The sequence below is a fragment of the Dipodomys merriami genome, unplaced genomic scaffold (genome assembly GCF_024711535.1).
Source record: "Dipodomys merriami isolate MVZ:Mamm:240054 unplaced genomic scaffold, mDipMer1.0.p SCAF_497, whole genome shotgun sequence".
Lineage (NCBI taxonomy): Eukaryota > Metazoa > Chordata > Mammalia > Rodentia > Heteromyidae > Dipodomys > Dipodomys merriami.
In genome coordinates, this window is record NW_027206065.1 from 198273 (window position 1) to 220466 (window position 22194).

A 22194-nucleotide genomic window follows, 5' to 3' on the forward strand; every position below is an offset into this window, starting at 1 on the left:
GTCTACCCAAGCAAAAACTGCAAGGCATTGTCTCTAAAACTACCAGCAAAAAGCCAAGCAAGAGACATAATTTAAGGGATAGAACAACATCCAAGCAAGTAAACTGAGCAGGGCAAAGGCCCTGAATTCAAACCCCTATACTAGGGGGGAAAAAGGAATAAGAGGCTAGTAAACTTAGAATGTCTTTGGTATAGAGTTGCCAACGGAGAGACTCAGTCGCTATATCCTTATTTGAAAATTGGAGTTAAATGTAAACTGCCTTTTTCTCCTCATAGGGATAGTAAAAGGATATGCCACAACCTGTGAGAAATGCAAGAATCTTATGCTCTTGGTTAAACTCAATAGCATAAAATGGCATTCTTCCAATGTGTCAGACTGGATGTGTAGGTCAGAATCTTTAGTGAGTTTTGTTAGGGAATAATTCTACTAGAAATCTAAGTAATAGGATGTCCTTAATTTCCTCATTTTAGATCTCATACTTTAATGATTATGATCAATTTGATCCTCTCCAGGATAAGACCCTCCTAGTCTTTATTTTTGTTGTTTTGACTGTGCAGTGCTGTGTGGATCAAACACATGGCCTCTCCCATGCTAGGCTAACAGTTCACCATTGACCCACCGTTCAATATGTTTCTTTGGGGGGATTTTTGGTGGTGGTGGTCCTTGTAGCTCAGTGGTAGAGCACTAGCCCTAAGTAAACAAAGCTCAGGAATAGCAGCCAGGTCCTGAATTCTAGCTCTAATAAGGGTACACAAAAAAGAAAAAATTGTTCCTTCTCCTCCTCCTCTTCCTCTTTTTCACAAAAACATGTTTTATCCAGGTTACTGAACAAGTTATTCATATTACAAGAAAACATCAAAAGTATTTGCAAGGGTTTGAGCCATGACTTAAATGTGAGAGCACCAGACTAGCATACAAGTCAAGTAAGTAGGAGACCCAGAGTTCAAACCCCTATACCAGAAAAAAAAAGTATTTACTAGAAAATAAACTCACTTTTAACCCTATTGTATAGAGCAACCAATGCTAAAGATTTCAGCTAATATCTTTCCAAGATATATCTTTTATTTAGCTGAAATTATTTTGAATCTCAAACTTTAAATTGTCTTTTTTCCATTATAACCATTTACCTTAGAATCACTTTAATTTTAATGACCTCATACTATCATCTAACCAGGTAGCAAATAACCATTTTCTTTGCCCAACCCCTAGAGTATTTTCAACTTTGTAATGGTTGTAATCTGCCAAGATGATCACCTTTGGGCATTAAATCTTTTGGATCATTTCCTTAAGAATACTTCTCATTTGACTCAGTAACTGAGTAAAAAGTAATTTTTAAAGCTTTATAGATTGCCAACCTACCTTATGAATCAATGTGATGATCTACCCTATCCTCTGAGAATTTAGTTTTATACTTTGCTATTGTAATAAATATAAAACAGTCTTACTATTTAAATTACTAGATTGCTGGTCAGGGAAAATATATTCTCATTTCTATACTAGTGATACTAGTGCCTGATTATCTTCCCTGAGATGGTCTGCATTTTTTCCTTATTTTCTACTGGGTTTTTGGTGGTTTTCTTACTGACTTTCAGTTAGTTTTGGTTTTGATCTACTCTTTCAACTTTCACTACCCTTCTGTCCCTCCCAACTAGATTTTAGGGCCACAACAGCAATGTTCCTCCCTCTCTCATGACAGGTGGTATTCATGTTCAACCTGAAGTCTTCACCCAGCGCAGGGGAACTGATGTTTGTGGAACGCTACCAAGAGGTGATCCAGGAGCTAGCCCAAGTAGAGCACAAGATTGAAAACCAGAACTCAGATGGGGGTAGCAGCACCATTCGGAGAACCAACAGTGGCCGTTCAACTCTGCAGGCCATTGGCAGTGCTGCAGCAGCAGGTTAGGCTTCCCTGATGCTACCATAGGTGGTGAGGCAGCCAGGGCAGGACCAGGAGGGGAAAATCATACACTATTCATTTCAGTGGGCAGGAACTCAAAGCAGGACTCTGCCTGAAAGGATCCTTCAGGACCCTCCCAGGCAGGCAGACACAGGAGAAACATTATTGTAAGGTCTATTAGAGGGGCCATATCTCCCCAGGAGAGAGAACATGGCAACATGGCATCTGCCCCCAGCCAAGTCTACAGTCTGTCTCCAGGAAGTGAGGGCAGAAGTGAGGTAAAATGCATGCGTGGTTGGGTCTGGGTAGAGAGAGGGAGTGGCCAGCTGTAGGGCAGGGAGGAGCTCAGGTCTGGGTGGAGCTGAGGATTAAAGGTGGGGATAATACTAACATTCCCTGCTTTGTTGTTTAATAAAAATTGGGATATCTGGCTGGGGGTAAGGGTGGAGGTCATTTCTTCAGAAGTTACTTCCTGCTGTAAAGGGGAAAAGCATTCAGAGGTCTCTGCTTTGGTGCTCAGACAAGTACAAGAAGCATTTGCTTGACAGTTGGTGAAGGTCCAAATAGTTATCAAAGCCAACAGGTGTCATGGGCACCTTTGGCTACTTCCTGCTGGCCTGGAGGCATCAAGGAGCTGGGGTTTTTAGGGCCTGGGTCTGCACTGGGCAAGGCAGAGCAGCGTAAGTGAAGTCTCCAGTTGCCTGTAGTAACAGGTTGGCCTGGACTTGTTCCCAGGTGGTGTCCTGTCTGGGGGCCTGTTATCCTACAGGTGGAAGGGAACACAAACAAATCAGGACAATATAAAGGTCTGAGCTTTAGTGGATCTGAAATGGCTTGTGCTTTTCACCTCAAATCAGCAGGTTGTGGTCGTGTGTGATGGAGCAAGGCCAGGGTCTGGGCTAGGCTGTGGCATCTCCCAGCATGTATACATTGTCACACTTCCTGCTGTTTACCTGCAAAATCTCTACACATACTGGTTAAAGACCTTTTAGCAAGCAGAACAGTAACTTAACTAAAATTTCTCTTTGAAACAATGCGATAATCTTGGGAGTTTCTTAACGGGCTTACATACGCTTAACGTTCTTGTGCACAAAGATTTTAAAGTATGCAAAAGAGAGCGAGGAAGAGAGCAATTTACAGAGAGAGGGAAGGGATAGAGAGGAGAGGAAGAAAGAAAGTTTTACTTGCATGAGCACTCAAATTTGGGGCCAAAGTTGATTGTAAAAAAAAAAAGGAGAGATTTTGGGGGGAGTGTCCAGTTGTGGGGCCTGAACTCTGGGCCTGGGCACTGTCCCTCAGCTCTTCAGCTCAAGGTTAGCACTCTACCACTTGAGCCACAGCGCCACTTCCAGCTTTTTTCTTTTTTCTTTTTTTGCTTATGTGGTGCTGAGGAATCGAACCCAGGGCCTCATGCATGCAAAGCAAGCGCTATACCACTGAGCCACCTTCCCAGCCCCTGTAAAAAAATTTAGTTGTGTCCTTCCCATGGCAAGTGACCTTTGGAACTAGAACTTGCTGCCAACCATCTTCTGATGGGGGCTCAGTAGCCCACCAAGGCCCAGGTGGTCTTATACGGGAGCTCAGCAGCCCACCAAGGCCCAGGTGATCTTATACGGGAGCTCAGCAGCGCACCAAGGCCCAGGTGGTCTTATACGGGAGCTCAGCAGTCCACCAAGGCCCAGGTGGCCTTAATATGGTGGAAGCCAGGATCTTCTGGTTACTTACCCTGAAGTAGGAACAAATTAGTCAGTGTTGGATAGGCAGGAGGTAGAGTGCTCAGGCAGGAGAAAGTTACCTTGGTGGTCCTCTAGTGACAGGAGTGTAGGACCTCAGGCTAGGTCCCGGGCAGCTGTCGGACCCCTATCTGAAGTGGAGGGGAGGGCACATCCACCGTGGAACCAATCACAGGTTTCATGCACTATATGAAAGGATCCTTCAGAACTATCCCAGGGAACCATGTGGAGGCAGGCAGGCACAGAAGAAACATTATTGTAAGGCTTATTAGAGGAGCCATATCTCTCCAGGAGAGGGAACACATGTCATCTGCCCCCATCCAAGTCATGGGTCTGTGTCCAGGAAGTGAGAGAAAATGTGTGTGTGGGTGAGTCTGGGTGGAGAGAGGGAGTGGCCAGCTGTAGGACCGGAACTCCAGGGCAGGGGGGAGCTCAGGTCTGGGGGGAGCTGAGGATTAACACTACCTTTAAAAAAAAACAAAAAACAGCCATACACCATTGGCTCATGCCTGTAATCCTAGCTACTCAGGAGGCTGAGATCTGAGGACTACAGTTCAAAGCCAGCCTGGGCAAGAAAGTCTGTGAGACTCTTTTTTGGTCAGTCCTGGGGCTTGAACTCTGGGCCTGAGTGCTGTCCCTCAGCTCTTCAGCTGAAGGCTAGTGCTCTACCACTTGAGCCACATCACCACTTCCGGTTTTCTGAGTGGTGATAAGAGTCTCAGGAACTTTCCTGCCCAGGCTGGCTTTGAACCATGATCCTCAGATCTCAGTCTTCTGAGTAGCTAGGATTACAGGCATGAGCCACCAGCGCCCAGCTCGTGAGACACTTTATCTCCAGTTAACTACCAGAAAACTGGAAGTGGCACTGTGGCTCAAAGTGTAGAATACTAGTGTTGAGCTGAAGAGCTCAAGGACAGCTGCCAAGCCCAGAGTTCAAGCCCCACCACCACCACCAACAACAAAAAACCAGAATGCATTTCTGATGCATGCAGAGATATTTTCTAATTGCATCCAGCCTCTGATCAAGTGTTCATATAACTTCTATTTGAGTCCTCTGTGACTTTAACTAGAAAGTATCAATGCTGTTCCCAGCATGTGTTTTACAGCCACTAGCTCAGGCTTCAAGAAATGGTTGGGACTTTATTTCCTTCCTTTATAATCATGCCGTGTAATAACATGTAGCCTGGGATCCACATGCCTCAATTTCCAACTGTAGCTTACAATCAAACAGCTCATCTTTCATAATTTCTCAGAAGTAGAATCTTTTTTTTTGGGGGGGGGGGAGGGCCTGAACTCTGGGCCTGGGCACTGTCCCTCAGCTCTTCAGCTCAAGGCTAGCACTCTACCACTTGAGCCACAGCGCCACTTCGGCTTTTTTTTCTGCTTATGTGGTGCTGTGGAATCGAACCCAGGGCCTCATGCATGCAAGGCAAGCGTTCTACCACTGAGCCACCTTCCCAGCCCGACAGAAGTAGAATCTTATCTTATATTTACATATCTTATACTAGACTCGATTCTGTATTCAAGTTAGCACCATGTTTTTCCAGAAATGTCCTACACTTACTTTAAGTGTGTGTGTGTGTGTGTAGATGCCAAGCACCAGTGGCTCCTATTATACTAGCTACTAGGGAGGATCTGAGGATCACAGTTCAAGCCCTTTTAATCAGCAAAAAGCTGCAAGTGGAGGTGTGGTTCAAGTGGTAGTTCCAGCCTTGAGCAAAAAACTAGGAGACAGCAGCCATACCCTGAGTTCAAGCGACAGTATTGGCACAAAAAATAAAAGCACATCTTCATATTGTTGATATAAATGGACTCTTAAAACAGTATCTACCTTACTTTTTTTTTTTTTTCCAGTCCTGGGCCTTGAATTCTGGGCCTCGGAGATGTCCCTGAGCTTCTTTGTACTTAAAGCTAGCAGCACTCTAACACTTGAGCCACAGCACCACTGTTTTTTCTGAGTAGTTTATTGGAGATAAGAGTCTCATGGACTTTCATGCCTGAGCTGACTCCAAACTGTGATCCTCAAATCTCAACCTTCTGAGTAGCTATGATTATAGGCGTGAGCTACCAACACCTGGCCACCTTACCTTTTTAGCAACTAATTGTGGGGATCATTTCTAATTAGCAGACATAAATATTATTCTTTCCTGGTTTTAGAACCTGTTTTGAAGAAGCCCTCCCTCATCTCAGCCATCCCAAATTTCTCTTTTCATGTCTTTGGTATTATGAGATTGGGTTGTAAAGCTGGGATCTGGTGGCTCAGAGAGGCTCAGGGACTGCACCCAGGCCCTGAGTTCAAGTCCCACAACTGGCAAGAAAAGAAAAAAAGAATAGGCTATAAGAATGGTACTAATAGCTGGGCGCCAGTGGCTCACGCCTGTAATCCTAGCTACTCAGGAGGCTAAGATGTAGGATCACGGTTCAAAGCCAGCCCAGGCAGGAAAGTCTGTAAGACTATGATCTCCAATAAACCACTAGAAAACTGGAAGTGGCACTGTGGCTCAAGTGGTAGAGTGCTCGCCTTGAGCTGAAGAGCGCAGGGACAGCGCCCAAGCCCAGAGTTCAAGCCCCACGACCAACCAAAAAAAAAAAAAAAAGGTACTAATAATCATAGATTCTGTGCAGAACAATATTAAACAACTACTTTTCATGATAGAAATAGTAGTCAGAATCACTTTAACCCCTTGCTTTTTGTCCACTGCTGATTATACAGGGATAGTATTTTACTCCATTTCTGATGTGACTGAGAAGCTGCTCAGCACCTCTGGAGAACCCATCCCCACACTTCAGGAGGACTTTTGGATAAACACTGCTCCCATGGAGCCCACTGCTCCACTGAGAGAGGTTCTGGAGGATCTCAGTCCCCCCGCCATGGCTGCATTTGACCTTGCTTGCTCTCAGTGCCAGCTCTGGAAAACCTGCAAACAGCTCTTGGAAACAGCTGAACGGCGTTTGAACAGCAGCCTTGAGAGCCGGGGTGAGTGGGCAGCATTAACCCTGTCCCTTTATCCCTGCAAGAGGAAGGTGGTTATTAGAGGAAGGAGGACAAGGAGAAAATTTATTTATTTATTTTTGCAATGCTGTAGTTGGAACCTATGGCCTTACATATGCTAAGCAAGTGCACTACCACTGAACTATACCCCAGCCCTGAATATCTCATAGTTTTAGTGAATATAGCAGTCTGTAGTCATTTTGGGAAACTCTTTTCTGGTTTTTATTCAATTCAAGGAGGAAATGTATATTAAAAATAAAGAGTCAGAGAGATCTGGGCACTAGTGGCTCACGGCTGTAATCCTAACTACTGAGGAGGCTGAGATCTGAGAATCACAGTTTAAAGCCAGCCCAGGCAGGAAAGTCCTTGAGACTCTTATTTCCAATTAACCACTTCAAAACCAAGAGTGGTTGAGTGCTAGCCTTGAGCAAAAAAGCTCAGGGACAACATGTAGCCCCTGAGTTCAAGTCCCACAACCAACCCCCCAAAAAAAACAAAAAACAAATGAGTTTGGAATTGTAGCTCAGTGCTAGAATATATGTTTAGTATGCATGAGGCCCTGGGTTCCATCCCCAGCATCCTCTAGAAAAAGAAAGGAACAAATGTTACTTGTGACATTAGAGCACATCTCCTTCCTGGCTGGACCTACTTAACCTAAAACTTAGGGCCACCAAGAAGCTGTAAACGAGGTATAAAAGAAAACTCAGTGCAGCACAGTTGAAGGGAAGGTCATGTTTTGAGATTTATAATGTCCCAGAATATGTATATGAAATCCTTAGAGGAATCAAAAATAGAATTAGGCAATTAGAGAAAATGGATATAGGGCTGGGGGTTTAGCTCAGCAGAAGGGCATCCACCTGGCGAGCACAAGGCCCTCGGTTTGGTCCTCAGCCCTGGAAAAAAGAAGAAAAGAAAATAGATATGATCCTAGCTCAAGTTCATGGGTAAAGGTAGTAGGTAGTACCCATGCAAATTCACAATAAGTATCCATTTGAGTTAAGCTAGCTAATCCCATAGGAGGGCCAAAGGTTCTGGATGAGCTGCTTTTGGCAGCAGAGGCTTCTTGAAACCTCTGGTATATAATAAGCCAGGTTCTCTGATTGGCACCCAAATTGGAACTACATGTACTTTATTGTCAGTATTGGAGAAGATAAAATTACACAATTCAATGCTGAACTCAGTCTCTGAAAGTATTTTATCTTTTCTGATTTTTCTCTTCCTTCATCTGTTTTCAGGTCGACGGCTAGATCAGCCACACCTCCATGCTGATGGCATTCGAGGTTTTCCCGTTGTTCTTCAGCAAATTAGTAAGATTCTCAGTTACCCACTTACATCAGCTGGACAAACGAAATCAGGTGAGTTGATTCACCTCAACCTTTTTTTTTCTCCTGGACTGGAACAATACATGGGTAGCAGACTTGACTCTTTATCACTTTCTTGCTTTCCATAGAGGCTGTAGAAGATAAAGCAGGAGGCCCTCCACGGTACAGCATCATTGAACTGCTTCAGATGTGCTGGCCCAGACTCACTGAGGACTGTGTTGCCAGCCACACCAGCCTCTCCCAGCAGCTGGATCAAACTCTTCAATCTCTGAGAGAAGCAATAGCACTGCCAGGTATGGGGCTGTCTACTCAGGAACAGTGAAGCAGATAAGAGTGAGGGAGCCCTGGGAAGTCAGACTTGAGAAGTAGACGATTCATTAGCCCGGGTACATCTCAGAACTCAAAAGTCCCCCTGTTTCTACCTCACATTTGAAAGGATGACTCTCATTGCATGAGCAGATAGATTTTTTTTTTTTCTTTCTTGGTGAGCAAACTCAGCAAGGCCTCTGTCAATATTGGGCAATCCTTCCCAAAAGATTGTAATGTTCTCTCTTCAGAAAGTGATTTTACCCCCAGGGACAATAGGTGAAAACAGGATAATAGATCCTGATTCCTCCAGATTCAGAGGGGCTTTTTGCTTGTTTGTTTTTGTTTTCTTTTGTTGGTCATGGGGCTTTAACTCTGGGCCTGGGCGTTTTCTCTGAGCTCTTCAGCTCAAGGTGAGCACTCTATCACTTGAGCCACAGTGCCACTTCCAGTTTTTCTGGATAAGAGTCTCATGGACTTTCCTGCCCCAGCTGGCTTTGAACTGGGATCCCCAGATCTCAATCTCCTCAGTAGCCAGGATTACAGCTAAATTCAGAAGTTTTTGCTGGCTGAGAATCACTTGTCTAAGTGACTGAATTAGGGGTGTTTTTTGGGGGGTGGGGGCTGGTTTTGTTTTTGTTTTTTTTTTTTTTTAGCAATATTGAGATTTGAACTGGCTTTGCACCCATTTGGTTCGCATGCTTGGCTGGTACTCTACCACTTGAGCCATGCCTACTTTTTGCTGCTTGGAGACAGTCTTATGGCCTTTTCTGACCAGGCTGACCTGGAACCACGATCCTCTGAATACCTAGGATTACAGACCTGAGCCACCAGTGCTATGCTCCCAAGTAGTGCTTTATATCTACCTTCTAAGTATAGCAGCTAAGCTATAGGACCCCATGTCGTTCATAGAAGGCTCAGTTTATGTATTAGGTCTAAAATTGACCAAAAGCTGGATACATAGACTAAAGCCTGTGTCCTTTCTCTTGCCTAACTTCCCTCAGAGCCCAAGAGTACTCCTCTCACATCCCTGGTGGAGCAGTCCTCCCAAAAAGCTCCTGAAGCAGAGGCCTACCCTATTCACATTCAGATTGAGCTCCTCCAGAAGAATCTGAGCAGACAAGCCCCCGCAGGCATTGAGCCGACTGACTATGTGGGCACCTTCTTCACCTACTGCAGCACCCTGGCTGCAGTTCTCCTTCAGAGTTTAAGCTCTGAGCCTGGTAAGAAACAAAAAGAGGAAGTGGAGTTATGACTGGCCTGTACAAGTATTTAGGCAAAGAAGAGGACAGGTGCCCAGATGCATAACGTTCTTTGCCCTTACTCATCTCTGTCTTCTTTTTTTTTTTTAATGTATCTTTGTGCTGAGTATAATTGTTGAGCACATGGGAGTGTGAATGAAATCTCATGGACTCAAATATAAGGCTGGGGATATGGCTCAGATGGTAGGGTGCTTGCCTACCTACAGCAAGGCCCTGAGTTCAAACCTTAGTACTAAAAAACAAATCTCTGGCAGATCTTGTGAATTTGAGGGCCAGTAGAAAAACAAGCTTTTGATATGAGTACCAGATTCTTAGCTGAATTCACAGAACATCCCTCACACAAAAATCCAAAGTCCTAAATGCTATAAAATCCTACAGATCTTGAGCACCAACATGACACCGTAAGCGGTAGGTTCCACATTTGACAGATCCATGTAAAATTACCTTCAGGCTCTATGTATAAGATGTAAATGAAACCAATATATCTCGTGTTTAGACTTGGGTCCTATCCCCAGGACATTTCATTATATGTATGCAAATATCCTAAAATCCAAAACCCTTCTTGTCCTACACATTTCAGATGTTTAGGGGTACTTACTCATTCTGTACTGCATGTATTTCATTCAGGTTGAAGTGAACAGGGGTCACCCATCTGTGGCTAGACCTACCCACTAAAGTTTATCTGGCTAGGTAATCTTTAAAGCAGTAGTAATGTACAAATGAACTTGTGGTGGTACGAGTCAGCTTGTGAATACCCTTTACCTAGCATGAATCAAAAGGAAGGCTCTCAATATATCTTAATTGTGTCCCAGAATAATTAAATGGTTTGGGGAAACAAGGCTCCGGTCTGTTGCAGTTAGTGGTACTGGGGCTTGAACTCGGACTGATGCTGTCTTTTAGCTTTTTCTCTCAAGACTGGAGCTTTACCATTTCCAGCTTTTTGGTGTTTCATTGGAGATAAGAGTCTCATGAACTTTTCCTGTCCAGGTTGGCTTTGAATCATGATCCTTAGGTCTCAGCTGCTTGAGCCACCCATACCTGACTAAAGATCACATTCTTTGCCCTTGCAGATCACATGGAGGTGAAAATAGGAAATCCCTTCGTTCTCCTGCAACAGAGCTCTTCCCAGCTGTTGTCACATCTCCTCCTAGAGAGACAGGTTCCCCCACAGAGGTATGAGCCACCTCCATGGGAGTCAGCCTTGGGCCTCCCTGAATATTTCATCAAAGAAATGTAGGCCTCAGTGGTATTGTACTTGGAGTAATCACAGAAAGGAAATATGTCTTTCATATTTTGCCCTGAATGTGCATCTACCTTTCCACAGTATATTAAAATTCACTGAACTTTGTTTCTTTTTTTTTTCTTGTTAACATGTGTAATGGCAAGTACAAGATTAATGGATGAACTTCCACATACAGATAGTACAAAAATCCAAAAATTTGGTGACAGTGGTTGTGTAGATTGTAGGATAATAAGCATTTTCATACCCAGTGGGGTACAAATCTTGTAGAAAAGCAGTTTGTGAAACTCTATGTAATTTACAAATTTATGTGTCCTTTGACTTAGGAATCCATGTTGGGCAATTAATTCTGCACCTCTACAGGTAGAAAGTGATGTATATACAAGAGATCAGAAAACTATGTTATCCACTAACAACAGAATAGTTAGGTTATGGCTCATCCATATAAGAGAATACTTTAAAGAAAGCATGAGAGTCAGGTAGGCTATTCAGTGAAAAGCAAAAGACAGACCAATGTATCTAATATGCTACCTTTTATGTTGCTTTTTTTGTTTGTTTATTTTTTGTTTTCTTTTGCCAGTCATGAGGCTTCAACTTTGGGCCTGGGCGCTGTCCCTCAGCTCTTCAGCTCAAGGCTAGCGCTCTACCACTTGAGCCACAGAGCTACTTCCAGTTTTCTGGTGGTTAATTGCAGATAAGAGTCTCAGAGATCTTCTGCCCGAGCTGGCTTTGAACTGTGATCCTCAGATCTCAGCCTCCTGAGTAGCTAGGATTACAGGCGTGAGCCACTGGCACCCCCCCCCCATGTTGTTGTGTTTTAAGAGGGGAATGATTAATAGCAAATGATAACGTTTGCTGCGTAAATATAAATTGTAAAATCAGGTGATGATTTCCATGTACTTAGCCCTCTGCCTCTCTTCCTTCAGGTTGGCGGACCTTCTGGCCCAAGAAGGACTCAGCCTAAGTGTGCCTCAGGTCATTGTCAACTGCTGCTGTGAGCCCCTTAGTCTTTGCCCTTCTCTGCAAAGCCAGCAGGCATCATCCCTTCTGACTCACCTGGGCATCTTGGCCCAGCAACATATCTCCAACTGCCTGGATGACATCCCCCTCTCTAGACCAAGCTCCCCTAGGCCAAATGAGAATCTCACACCAGAGAAGAAGATCCATTCCTCCCCAAAAGACTCACCACCCCCAGCTCTCACCTCCTCTGCCTTGGCCTTCCTAAAGTCCCATTCAAAGCTACTGGCTACTATTGCTTGCCTAGGAGCTTCCCCGGGGACAAAGGTTAGCAAGACCAGCTTGTGGAAGGAGCTGTGTGGTCGCAGAGAAGTGCCTCTGACTGTAGAACAGATCACCAAGGAGTGTGAGCACCTCTTGGAACAGTTCCCTGTGCTTGAGGCCTCCCTCTTAGCTACCTGGGAGCCTCTCCATGGATCCTCCGAGCAAGGAAGGAGTCTGGCAGCTAGTTTCTGCGGTCGCACCAGCCTCTCTACTGTGCTCCTGGGCCTGCATTCTCCTATTGCCCTAGATGTGTTGATTGGGGCATTCAAAGAAGCCCTGGTGGCCAGAGATTGGCCACGGGCCCTTCAGCTCACTGAAGTATATGGGCAAGACACAGATGATCTGAGCCACGTTTGGGATGCAGTCCTGAGCTGTGCTGTTGCATGTGGTAAGCAAAAAGCTGCGCCTTCCTCTTTCACCTGTAATAATTGTAATATTTAGCATTCACATGTAGTGCTTAGAATAACACTAGAGAAAAGTGTCATCATAAACTCTTCATTGCCGGGCACCAGTGACTCAGGCCCGTATTCCTAGCTACTCAGGAGGCTGAGATCTGAGGATTGCATTTTAAAGCCAGGCAGGGCAAGGAAGTCTGTGAGACTCTTATCTCCACTTAACCACCAAAAAAGCCACAAGTGGAGCTGTGGCTCAAGTGATAGAGCACTAGCATTGGGCAATAAAGCTAGGGACAGGGCCTGGGAAGGGGCTCAGTGGTAGAGTGCTTGCCTTGCATGCATGAGGCCCTGGGTTCGATTCCTCAGCACCACATAAGCAAAAAGAAAAAAGCCAGAAGTGGCACTGTGGCTCAAGTGGTAGAGTGCTAGCCTTGAGCTGAAGAGCTGAGGGACAGCACCGAGGCCCAGAGTTCAGGCCCTACGACCGGACCCAAATAAATAAATAAAGCTAGGGACAGTGCCCAGGCACTGAGTTCAAAGCCCTAGGAACAGCACACACACACAAAAAAAACAACAACCAAAAAACTATTTACTGGAGTCCAAGAGTTAGGTTAGAAAACTTGCCCAGGATGGTAGAATAGAGCTTAGAGCCCAAATCTGTTTGAACTTTGTATGAACACATAAAACCAACAACCAATATTCTTTAATCCTATGTATAAAAATTATTGTGAAATTCTAAAAATGACAAATAATCTGCGTCCTGTTCTCAGAGACCCAGGATGTAGTTCAAGAATGGGATTACTTTAAAAGACGAGTCAGCCAGGCGTGTTGGCTCACTCCTGTAATCCTAGTTACTCAGGAGGCTAAGATCTGAGAATCGCAGTTCAAAGCCAGCCTGGGCAGGAAAATCCATAAGACTCTTATCTCCAGTAAACCACCAGAAAATGGAAGTGGTGCTATGCCTCAAGTGGTAGAGCACTAGTCTTGACCTGAAGAGCTGAGGGACAGCACCCAGGCCCAGAGTTCAAGCCCCATGACTGACCAAAAAAAAAAAAAAAGACAAGTCAGAAGCCAGGTGCCAGTGGCTCATGCCTGCAACATTATCTACTCAGGAGGCTAAATCTTAAAATTGAGATTCAAAGCCAGTACATTCAGGGAAGTCCAGGAGACCTTTATCTCCAATTTAACAACAAAAAGCCAAAGTGGAGGTATGGCTCAAATAGTAAAGCACTAGTCTTGAGCAAAGCAAGTCCTGGGTTCAAGCTCCAGGACCAGCACAAATAAATATCAGAAAAGTTTTTTGTAAAAAACATGTAGGCCATGCACTCTTTGTTGCAACTACTCAACTCTACCACTATAACATGAAAGCAACCATAATCAATACATAAAGCATATATGTGTGTGTATATATATATATTCTAATTGTATTTGCAAAAATAAATTAAGCTGAGTATCATGGCACATGCCTATATTCCCAGTGCGAGGCTAAAGCTGGAAGATCATAAGACCAATCTGAGCTACATAGATGGAATCTTTTAATTAGTTAATTAAAAAATAAAAACAGGGGCCTGGGAATATGACTGAGTGGTAGAGTGTTTGCTTAGCATGCATGAAGTCCTGGATTCAATTCCTCAGTACCACATACAGAAAAGGCCAGAAGTGGCTCTGTGGCTCAAATAGAAGAGTGCTAGCTTTAAGCAAAAGAAGCTCAGGAACAATGCCAGGCCCTGAGTTTAAGCCCCAGGACTGGAATAATAATAATATAATAACAATAATAAAATAAAACATAAGCAAACTATGAGCCTGTTCAATTATCCCTACTTTAAAATCTCCCTAGAAATCGGCTCTGGTAGTTCACCTGTAATTCTAGCTACTTAATAGGCTGAAATATGAGGATTGAGGTTCAACACAAGCCAAAGCTGAAAAGTCTACAAAGCTCTAATTTCCAATTAACCAGCAATAAAGCTGGCCTAGACGTGTGGCTCAAATGGTAGAATACCAACTCTGAGCAAAAAAGTTGAGAGAGCACAAGGCCTCGAGTTCAATCCCCTGTACCAACACACACACACTCCCTGGGCCTTGAGTTCAATCCCCCGTACACACACACACACACACACACACACACACACACACACACACACACACACACACACACACACACACACACACACACACACACACACACACACACACACACACACACACACACACACACACACACACACACACACACACACACACACACACACACACACACACTTCAATCCCCTGTACACACACACACACTCTCTCTCTCTCTCTCTCTCTTTCTCTCTCTCTCTTCCCCCCCCCCTGGGAAATTTTCATATGTAATCAGGTTGAAAGCTGGTGAGTTATCACACTTCACTAGGGAAAGCAAGAATTGGATGACCTGTATGGAATGGCTTTTGGGTAGGCAGCTTGGCTACTTGAAGAAAGGAGAAAAATCACTCCTGAAGAAGGTAAGAATCAACACAAAGGCTATGTAGTCTAAATTGCTTGGAGTCTGTTTTTTATATTTCTTTGCCAAATCTGTGAAATGAGTATGGGAGTAAGAGATCTAACAAATAAGACAAAATACGCAGTGAAGTAAAATCATTTATCTGAAATAGCTCTTAAGTAGAAATTGCAGGGGAATACTCAGCTTTCACTGATGAAATAAGTTTGAAAGAGTGCTATTTACGCAATGTGCCAAAAATGTATATCTGGATATTACTTTTGTTTTATAGACAAGGAAGCATGGCGATACCTGTTTCCTGTGAAGGATGCATGTCTGAGAAGTCGGCTGGCCTTGCAGTTTATGGACAGGTGGCCCCTAGAGTCATGTCTGGAGATCCTAGCCTACTGCATTTCAGATAAAGCTATCCAAGAAGGTTTAAAGTCTGAGCTGCAGAGGAAGTTGGCAGAGCTGCAGGTGTATCAGAAGGTATGGGATTCTGGCATCAAGAGAAGAAAAGAAGCTTCTCACGTGAAGCCAACCCTCAGCCTATTTGTGTGTGATGGGGAAGGTTTGTTGTTGTTGTTGATCGGTCATGGGGCTTGAACTCTGGGCTTGGGTGTTGTCCCTGCGCTCTTCAGCTCAAGGCTCTACCACTTGAGCCACAGTGCCACTTCTGGTTTTCTAGTGATTTGGAGATAAGAGTCTCATAGACTTTCCTGCCAGGGCTGGCTTTGAACTGCAATCCTCAGATCTCAGCCACCTGAGTAGCTAGGATTACAGGCGTGAGCCACCGGCACCTGGCCTATGGGGAAGTTTTAAAAACAGAAAATATAGGTCTGACTTTGGTTGTGCATCTGACATCCACTCTTAAGTGAACAAGGAAGAGGCCCTCTATCTGGTTCCAGTGTTATTTATTCCTATTGTTTTAAATACATTTGAATTAAGCAAAGATAATAAAAATATTAACATTGCTCCACAATGTGTATTTGAGCTTTGATATATCTTTTCTTAAAAATTGTTCTAAATTTCAGGTAATTCAAGGTCCATTTTGAAAGCTTGCATGACAATGGCAATTTCAAAAGGGAAAGATTTTTGAGGGATATGTATTATATCCAAGCTGAAGAGGCTCAAGCAGGCAGATTCAGGAAGTACAGCTACATAAGTAATACACAATACATTCTGTTCTTCCCATGTGTTCTTGAACAGAACTGAATCTAGAGCTTCACTAGAGACAGTAAACATGGCAGGAGAGAAAGGTTTACTCTCACACCTCAGCAGTTTTCATTCATGCTGCAGGAAAGATGATCCTGCAGAATATTCAATCCAAAAGAATGTCTGTGTTGGGGCTGGGAAGGTGGCTCAGTGGTAGAGTGCTTGCCTTGCATGCCTGAGGTCCTGGGTTCAATTCCTTAGCACCACATAAGAAAGAAGCCGGAAGTGGCGCTGTGGCTCAAGTGGTAGAGCGCTAGCCTTGAGCTGAAGAGCTGAGGGACAGTGCTCAGTCCCAGAGTTCAGGCCCCATGACCGGACCAAAAAAAAAAAAAGAATGTCTGTGGTGGAGTTTTGATATAGAGGAGCTTGGGACAAGTGAACTCAGAAAACTGGACAAGCTTTGGACCTCAGAGAATTATCTTTACCAGTAAAAGCTCCAATTCTAGCCTCCCACTCAGCCTTTGCTCACTGATTTTACTTCCCAAGAGGTTCACTCTCTCAATGATCTCTGTCCCATTTGGATTCATTTTCCTCTTTCCTAAACTAGAGTGATGGCCCGCTTTTGGGGCAGAGATCTAGGGGAGGCCCTTCCGTGGACATAAAAGTGACTTGCTCATGGAGGAAAAAGCTACAGTGTGGTTTAATGGGTCTTCCTGTCTTTCCTTAGATTCTAGGTTTGCAGGATCCCCCAGTGTGGTGTGACTGGCAGGCCCTGAAGAGCTGCTGTGTTGAGGACCCATCAGCTATCATGAACATGATTCTGGAAGCACAGGTATCATTTTCCCTCCCTTTTCTTTCCAGAGCTTCAACTCTTTAGCTGGTTATATGTATCAATGTCCACAATTTTTTGTAACTGCATCCCATTCTTTTTTTTTTTAATTGTAAAATTTGCCAGTATAGACTATAATACAATTGACCCTTTCCTGTCATCACCATTGTGTTCCTATGCAGAATTTTATACACCGCATGCTATGTACTGAATATATATCTCTAATGGTTGTGTCATTAGGCATAAACACCCTCCCTCTTCAAGTTGGTTGTCCCAATTATATTCCCACTCACAGTGCCCCATACTTACACTGTTTATACTGTCCAACTTTTCAGACAAAAATTGGACAAATGACATGGCCAGTAACTTAAAGGAATTGAAGACATGTGTGTTTCCTTGCAGGAGTATGAGCTATGTGAGGAATGGGGCTGTCTATACCCCATTTCAAAGGAACATTTAATCAGCCTACATCAAAACCATCTTCTCTACCTAGTAGAAAGAAGAGATCATGAAAAGGCTTTGAAAGTAAGTCTCTGATTCTTTCCATTGTTGCAATTCACATTTCCATTATTAGTAATGAATATCTTTTCTATTCATTGGCCATTTGCACCCTAATGAGAACTTTATCTGCCTTTTAAGAAGTTGATATATCATAGTTCAAAATGTAGACATTCATTTGAATGCTTATTCATTTAGGAGACACTGAATATTCCTGGCTACTTTGCTAGATGGTAGTATGACAGTGTTAATAATTAGGGTTAGTAGTCCTTGTGCTGCATTGAGCCACATTTTAGGGAGAATAAGGGTGATGATGTAAGACTCATTTAGATATGATTGCAAGATAATATGTCAAATGCTAGAAGTAAGTCCAGATCAAAGGAGCTCAAGCAGGGTACTAGATACAGCATGACAGACAAGTATATGGAGGGCAACCCAGGTACCACTGTGTTGTAATACTTGGGTAAAGCCCTGGGAATTCTATCCTGAAACTTTAATGTAGAGTTCACACATTGGGATAGTAAAGTAAGTGGGGGACATGGAATCTATTCCCCAGCAGGTTTATTAGGCCCACATATTATTGGTCTACAGAATTTCTCCAATTGGGAAGAACAAAGTTAGTGAAATCAGATGACTTTTTCCCATGAATCCCATGCAAAATATTTGCAATCTCATATCTGCCTAACTGTCCTTCAGAAGCCAGTCACAGTCATCTTGAGAGAAAGTGCCTCTCTCTATACTAGGTGCCAAGTAGAACAACTGGGGCTAGAATTCTTGTAATGAAGAATCTAAGTTCTGTCAGAACTATGTCTCAGCCAGGCACTGGTAGTTCACATATAATCCTAGCTACTCTGGAGGCTGAGATCTGAGAAGCATGGTTCAAAGCCAGACTGGGCTGGAAAGTCCATAAGACTCTTATCTCCAACCAGAAGTGGAGCTATGGCTCAAAGTGGTACAATGATAGCCTTAAATGAAAGAGCTCAGGGACAGCACCTAGGCCCTGAGTTCAGCCTCACAACCAGGAAAAAAAAATTGTGACTTATTGGTGAAGGTATGGAGGTAACAAAAATGAGCATAGGGAAAGATGAACCCAAAATAAATAAACCAAGTATTCCTTTCTCTAAGCAAGCAAGGCAGCTCCAGAGTTCTTAGGAAAGCCTTGCCTTCCTCTTCTACCCATTCTTCTGCTATAGCTTCTGCAAAGAATCCCTGACCCTGCCATGTGCCTTGAGGTCACAGAGAAGGCCCTTGACCAGCATCCTAGCTTGGCCACCTCACACTTCTTGGCCAACTACCTCACCACCCATTTCTATGGAGAACTGACCACTGCTCGACACCATGAAATCCAGGCACTGTATATGGGATCCAAGGTAAGGGGGAAAGGTTTCAAGAAAGCATGTCTGAGGAGGGTGACTGCTGGCCCAGCTCCACTAGAACCTGCCCTTTCAGAAGCTCTTGTGCCAGTGCCTGCTGTCCTTAGCCTGTGCTAAGAGATTGTAACCACACAGCCCACCATTCCCTAGATATGCCTCTTAGGACTTGTCATACTCTTGCAGCCCTTTATTCAAAATGTCCTCTCAAGGGTCTTTCGACTTTCCATGGCACTTCTATATCAGTGCTTCTCAATCTGGACCATGTTTTAGAACCACCTGGCCTTTAAAAATATTAGCCAGGCGGGGGCTGGGAAGGTGGCTCCGTGGTAGAGTGCTTGCCTTGCATGTATGAGGCCCTGGGTTTGATTCCTTAGCACCACATAAGCAAAAAGAAAAAAGCCGGAAGTGGTGCTGTGGCTCAAATGGTAGAGCTCTAGCCTTGAGCTGAAGAGCTAAGGGACGGTGCCCGGGCCCAGAATTCAGGTCCCACGACCAAACCCAAAAAAATATATATATATATATTAGCCAGGCACCAGGGGCTCATGCCTGTAATCCTAGCTACTCAGGAGGCTGAGATCTGAGGATCACGGTTCAAAGCCAGCCCAGGCAGGAAAGTCCATGAGACTCTTATCTCCAATAAACCACCAGAAACCCAGAAGTGGCGCTGTGGTTCAAGTGGTAGAGTGCTAGCCTTGAGCTGAAGAGCTGAGGGACAATAGTGTCCAGGCCCAGAGTTCAAGCCCCATGACCAACAACAACAAAAAAAAGTTGTCTAGTAATTAAATGAGATAATACTTCTTTACCTTTATTATATAACCTTGAAAATACTAACTGGAGAAATTTCAAGGTACAAAAAGTAATTCTAGTAAAACGATTTTTAGAGAAGAAATTCCTAATTTCTTCTACTTATTCTGACTAGCAATCAAAATAGAACAAGTGCCATGTATATAACTACTTTCTCTTAAGAAAATAGACTTTTTTTTTTAGTGCAGCTAACTTAAGTTGGAGAAAAATAGGCAACCAGTGACCTTATTTTAAGCCTAGTGGCATGACCTTTAAAGGGTGTTTAGATTCATAAGGACTTAGGAAGTGGCTGGATTGGGCAGCCCTCTGACATCACCCAACATTGCTCATTCATAAGTAAATCCTCCCCTCAGTATAATGGTAACATTGAGGCAAAGCCCAACTGTGCTTTTGAGGGTCCAGGCAAGAGGTTAATAGATTACTACCTGGGGACCAAATCTACCATATTTTGTAAGTCAAGTTTTATTGGAACAAAGCATATCCATTCACTTACATGTTTGTTTATGATTGCTTTCACACTACATTGGAAAAGCTGAATCATTTTATACATCTTAAAGCCTAAAAAATTTGCTCACTGTCTCTTTTTTTGTTATTGGTGGTAGTGGTTGTGGGGCTTGAACTCAGGACCTTGGCAGGGTCCCTGAGCTTTTCTGCTCAAGGCTAGCACTTTACCACTTTGAGCCATTACTCTCCACTTCCAGTTTTCTGATGGTTAATTGGAGAGAAATCTCACAGACTTTCCTGCCTAGGCTGACTTTGAACCAGGGTCCTTAGATCTCAGCCTCCTGAGTAACTAGGATTAAAAGTGTGAGTCACCATTGCTTGGCACTCTCTGATCCTTGATAGAAAAAAGAATTACCATCCTGTTATCCGGATAAAAGTGCTTGGAATACTCATCATAGCCTCTTAGATGACTTACGGAGAGTCGCCTTGCTTGATGAAAGACTCCTAGCAAATCACAATAGTACTATAGACTTTCAGCTCTCTGGAATTCTTTCTCCCAAAAGAATCTCAGCTTTCTTTTGAGATGTGTTTATTGTTCTCTTTTCTCTATGGGTTTACCCCCACAAATAGGTTCTGCTGACTCTGCCTGAGCAGCACCGGAACAGCTATTCCCACTTGTCCTCCAACCCCCTACTCATGTTAGAGCAGCTGCTGATGAACATGAAGGTGGATTGGGCCACTCTGGCAGTGCAGACTCTGAACCAGTTGCTGACTGGACAGGAGATTGGCTTCACCATGAATGAGGTTGACTCCTTGCTTTCCAGATATGCAGGGAAAGCCCTGGACCTCCCATACCCTCTGAGGGAGAAACGATCAGGTAACTGCAGCATTCTAGATAGTGGTTCTGTATGGAGAAAGCAATACCATGCTCCATTCTTTGTTTTCATTTTCCCTTCTCTTATTATTTGGGGTTGATTAAAGTGAAAGGAATTACTTTAGGAGACACAGCTCTTCTTGGGAGAGATTTTGGTCAGAATGAAACAAAGGTAGACAACCACTGAATAACTACCATGAAGGTTTGGGGAAGCAAATATTGCTGGACAGTATTTCTGTCTGGCCTTGATAGAGTGGCCCTAAAAATGCCATCTTTTTTTTTTTTTTTAATGGAGAGTGCTTCATTCTCAGTCACATCAGATAAAACTTATATGACAGCTGACTCAACTACTTCTAGAATGAAGCAATGAAATGTGTACCTATAATTGTCTTCTCTTAACATTTTTTAATTTACTTTGAAAAATACTAGTGGCTACTACTCCATAATCTCATGTGCCAAAACATGTCTTAGAAGTACTCTACCATAGCCAGGCACATACCTATAATCCTAGCTACTCTGAAGGCTGAGATCTTAGGATCCAGGTTTGAAGCCAGCCAGGACAAGAACATCCATGAGAGTCTTATCTCCGATTAACCACCAGAAAAATAGAAGTGGTGCTGTGGCTCAAGTGATAGAGCACTAGCCTTGAGCTGAAGAGCTCAGGGACTGCATCCAGGCCCAGAGTTCAAGCCCCACAACCAACCAAACAAAGAAATACTCCACCATTATCTTAGAGTCATGGTTTGACAGTCAGCAGAGCCCATAGAGCTTTGAAACTAAATACCTAACATAATGGATAAAGATGCTTATGGCAGATCCCTCTTGGCAGATTCTGTGATTCATCTCCAGGAAATTGTTCATCAGACTTCGGAACCTGAAACCCTGTCTAGATCACCATCAACAGAATTCTCTACTACTGTTTCTGGTAAGAACTGCTACCTGGTTTTCACTTTAACTTTGCCTTATTCTGACTTAAAGACTGTAAAAAAAACAAACATTGAATTTGTGAATCCTAAACCACTGCTTCAAGAGGAAGCTACACACATAGAGGCACGCATACACATATACATACATACTATATAGATTATAGTCTCAAACCTTAAAAATAACTTACCCTAGTACATTCTGTTCTCTTTAGTTTACAAAACAAGAGATTGAGAAATGACTTCTCTGAGGCTCCTACTAATAAGGGCCAGAGATGGGATTCAAAATCTGCCTGGAGCCAGGCATCAGTGGCTCACACCTCTAATCCTAGCTATTCAGGAGGCTGAGATCTGATACAAAGCCAGCCAAGGCAGGAAAGCCTAAGAGACTCTTATCTCCAATAAACCACT

At 43.6% G+C, this 22194-nt stretch overlaps 1 protein-coding gene across 2 annotated transcripts in view; it reads left to right on the forward strand.

Annotated features, from left to right (window-relative positions):
- LOC138809387 (zinc finger FYVE domain-containing protein 26-like) overlaps positions 1-22194 on the forward strand; it is a 72177-nt gene that overhangs the window by 22894 nt on the left and 27089 nt on the right. For both annotated transcript variants that reach the window (XM_069995901.1, XM_069995903.1), the window contains exons 15-27: positions 1697-1898; positions 6344-6607; positions 7858-7977; positions 8073-8237; positions 9255-9473; positions 10583-10685; positions 11679-12421; positions 15176-15372; positions 16766-16870; positions 17270-17392; positions 18559-18735; positions 20617-20863; positions 21690-21785. In XM_069995901.1, coding sequence (XP_069852002.1) covers positions 1697-1898; positions 6344-6607; positions 7858-7977; positions 8073-8237; positions 9255-9473; positions 10583-10685; positions 11679-12421; positions 15176-15372; positions 16766-16870; positions 17270-17392; positions 18559-18735; positions 20617-20863; positions 21690-21785 — 2761 coding nt within the window. The remainder of the gene's footprint in view (positions 1-1696; positions 1899-6343; positions 6608-7857; positions 7978-8072; positions 8238-9254; positions 9474-10582; positions 10686-11678; positions 12422-15175; positions 15373-16765; positions 16871-17269; positions 17393-18558; positions 18736-20616; positions 20864-21689; positions 21786-22194) is intronic.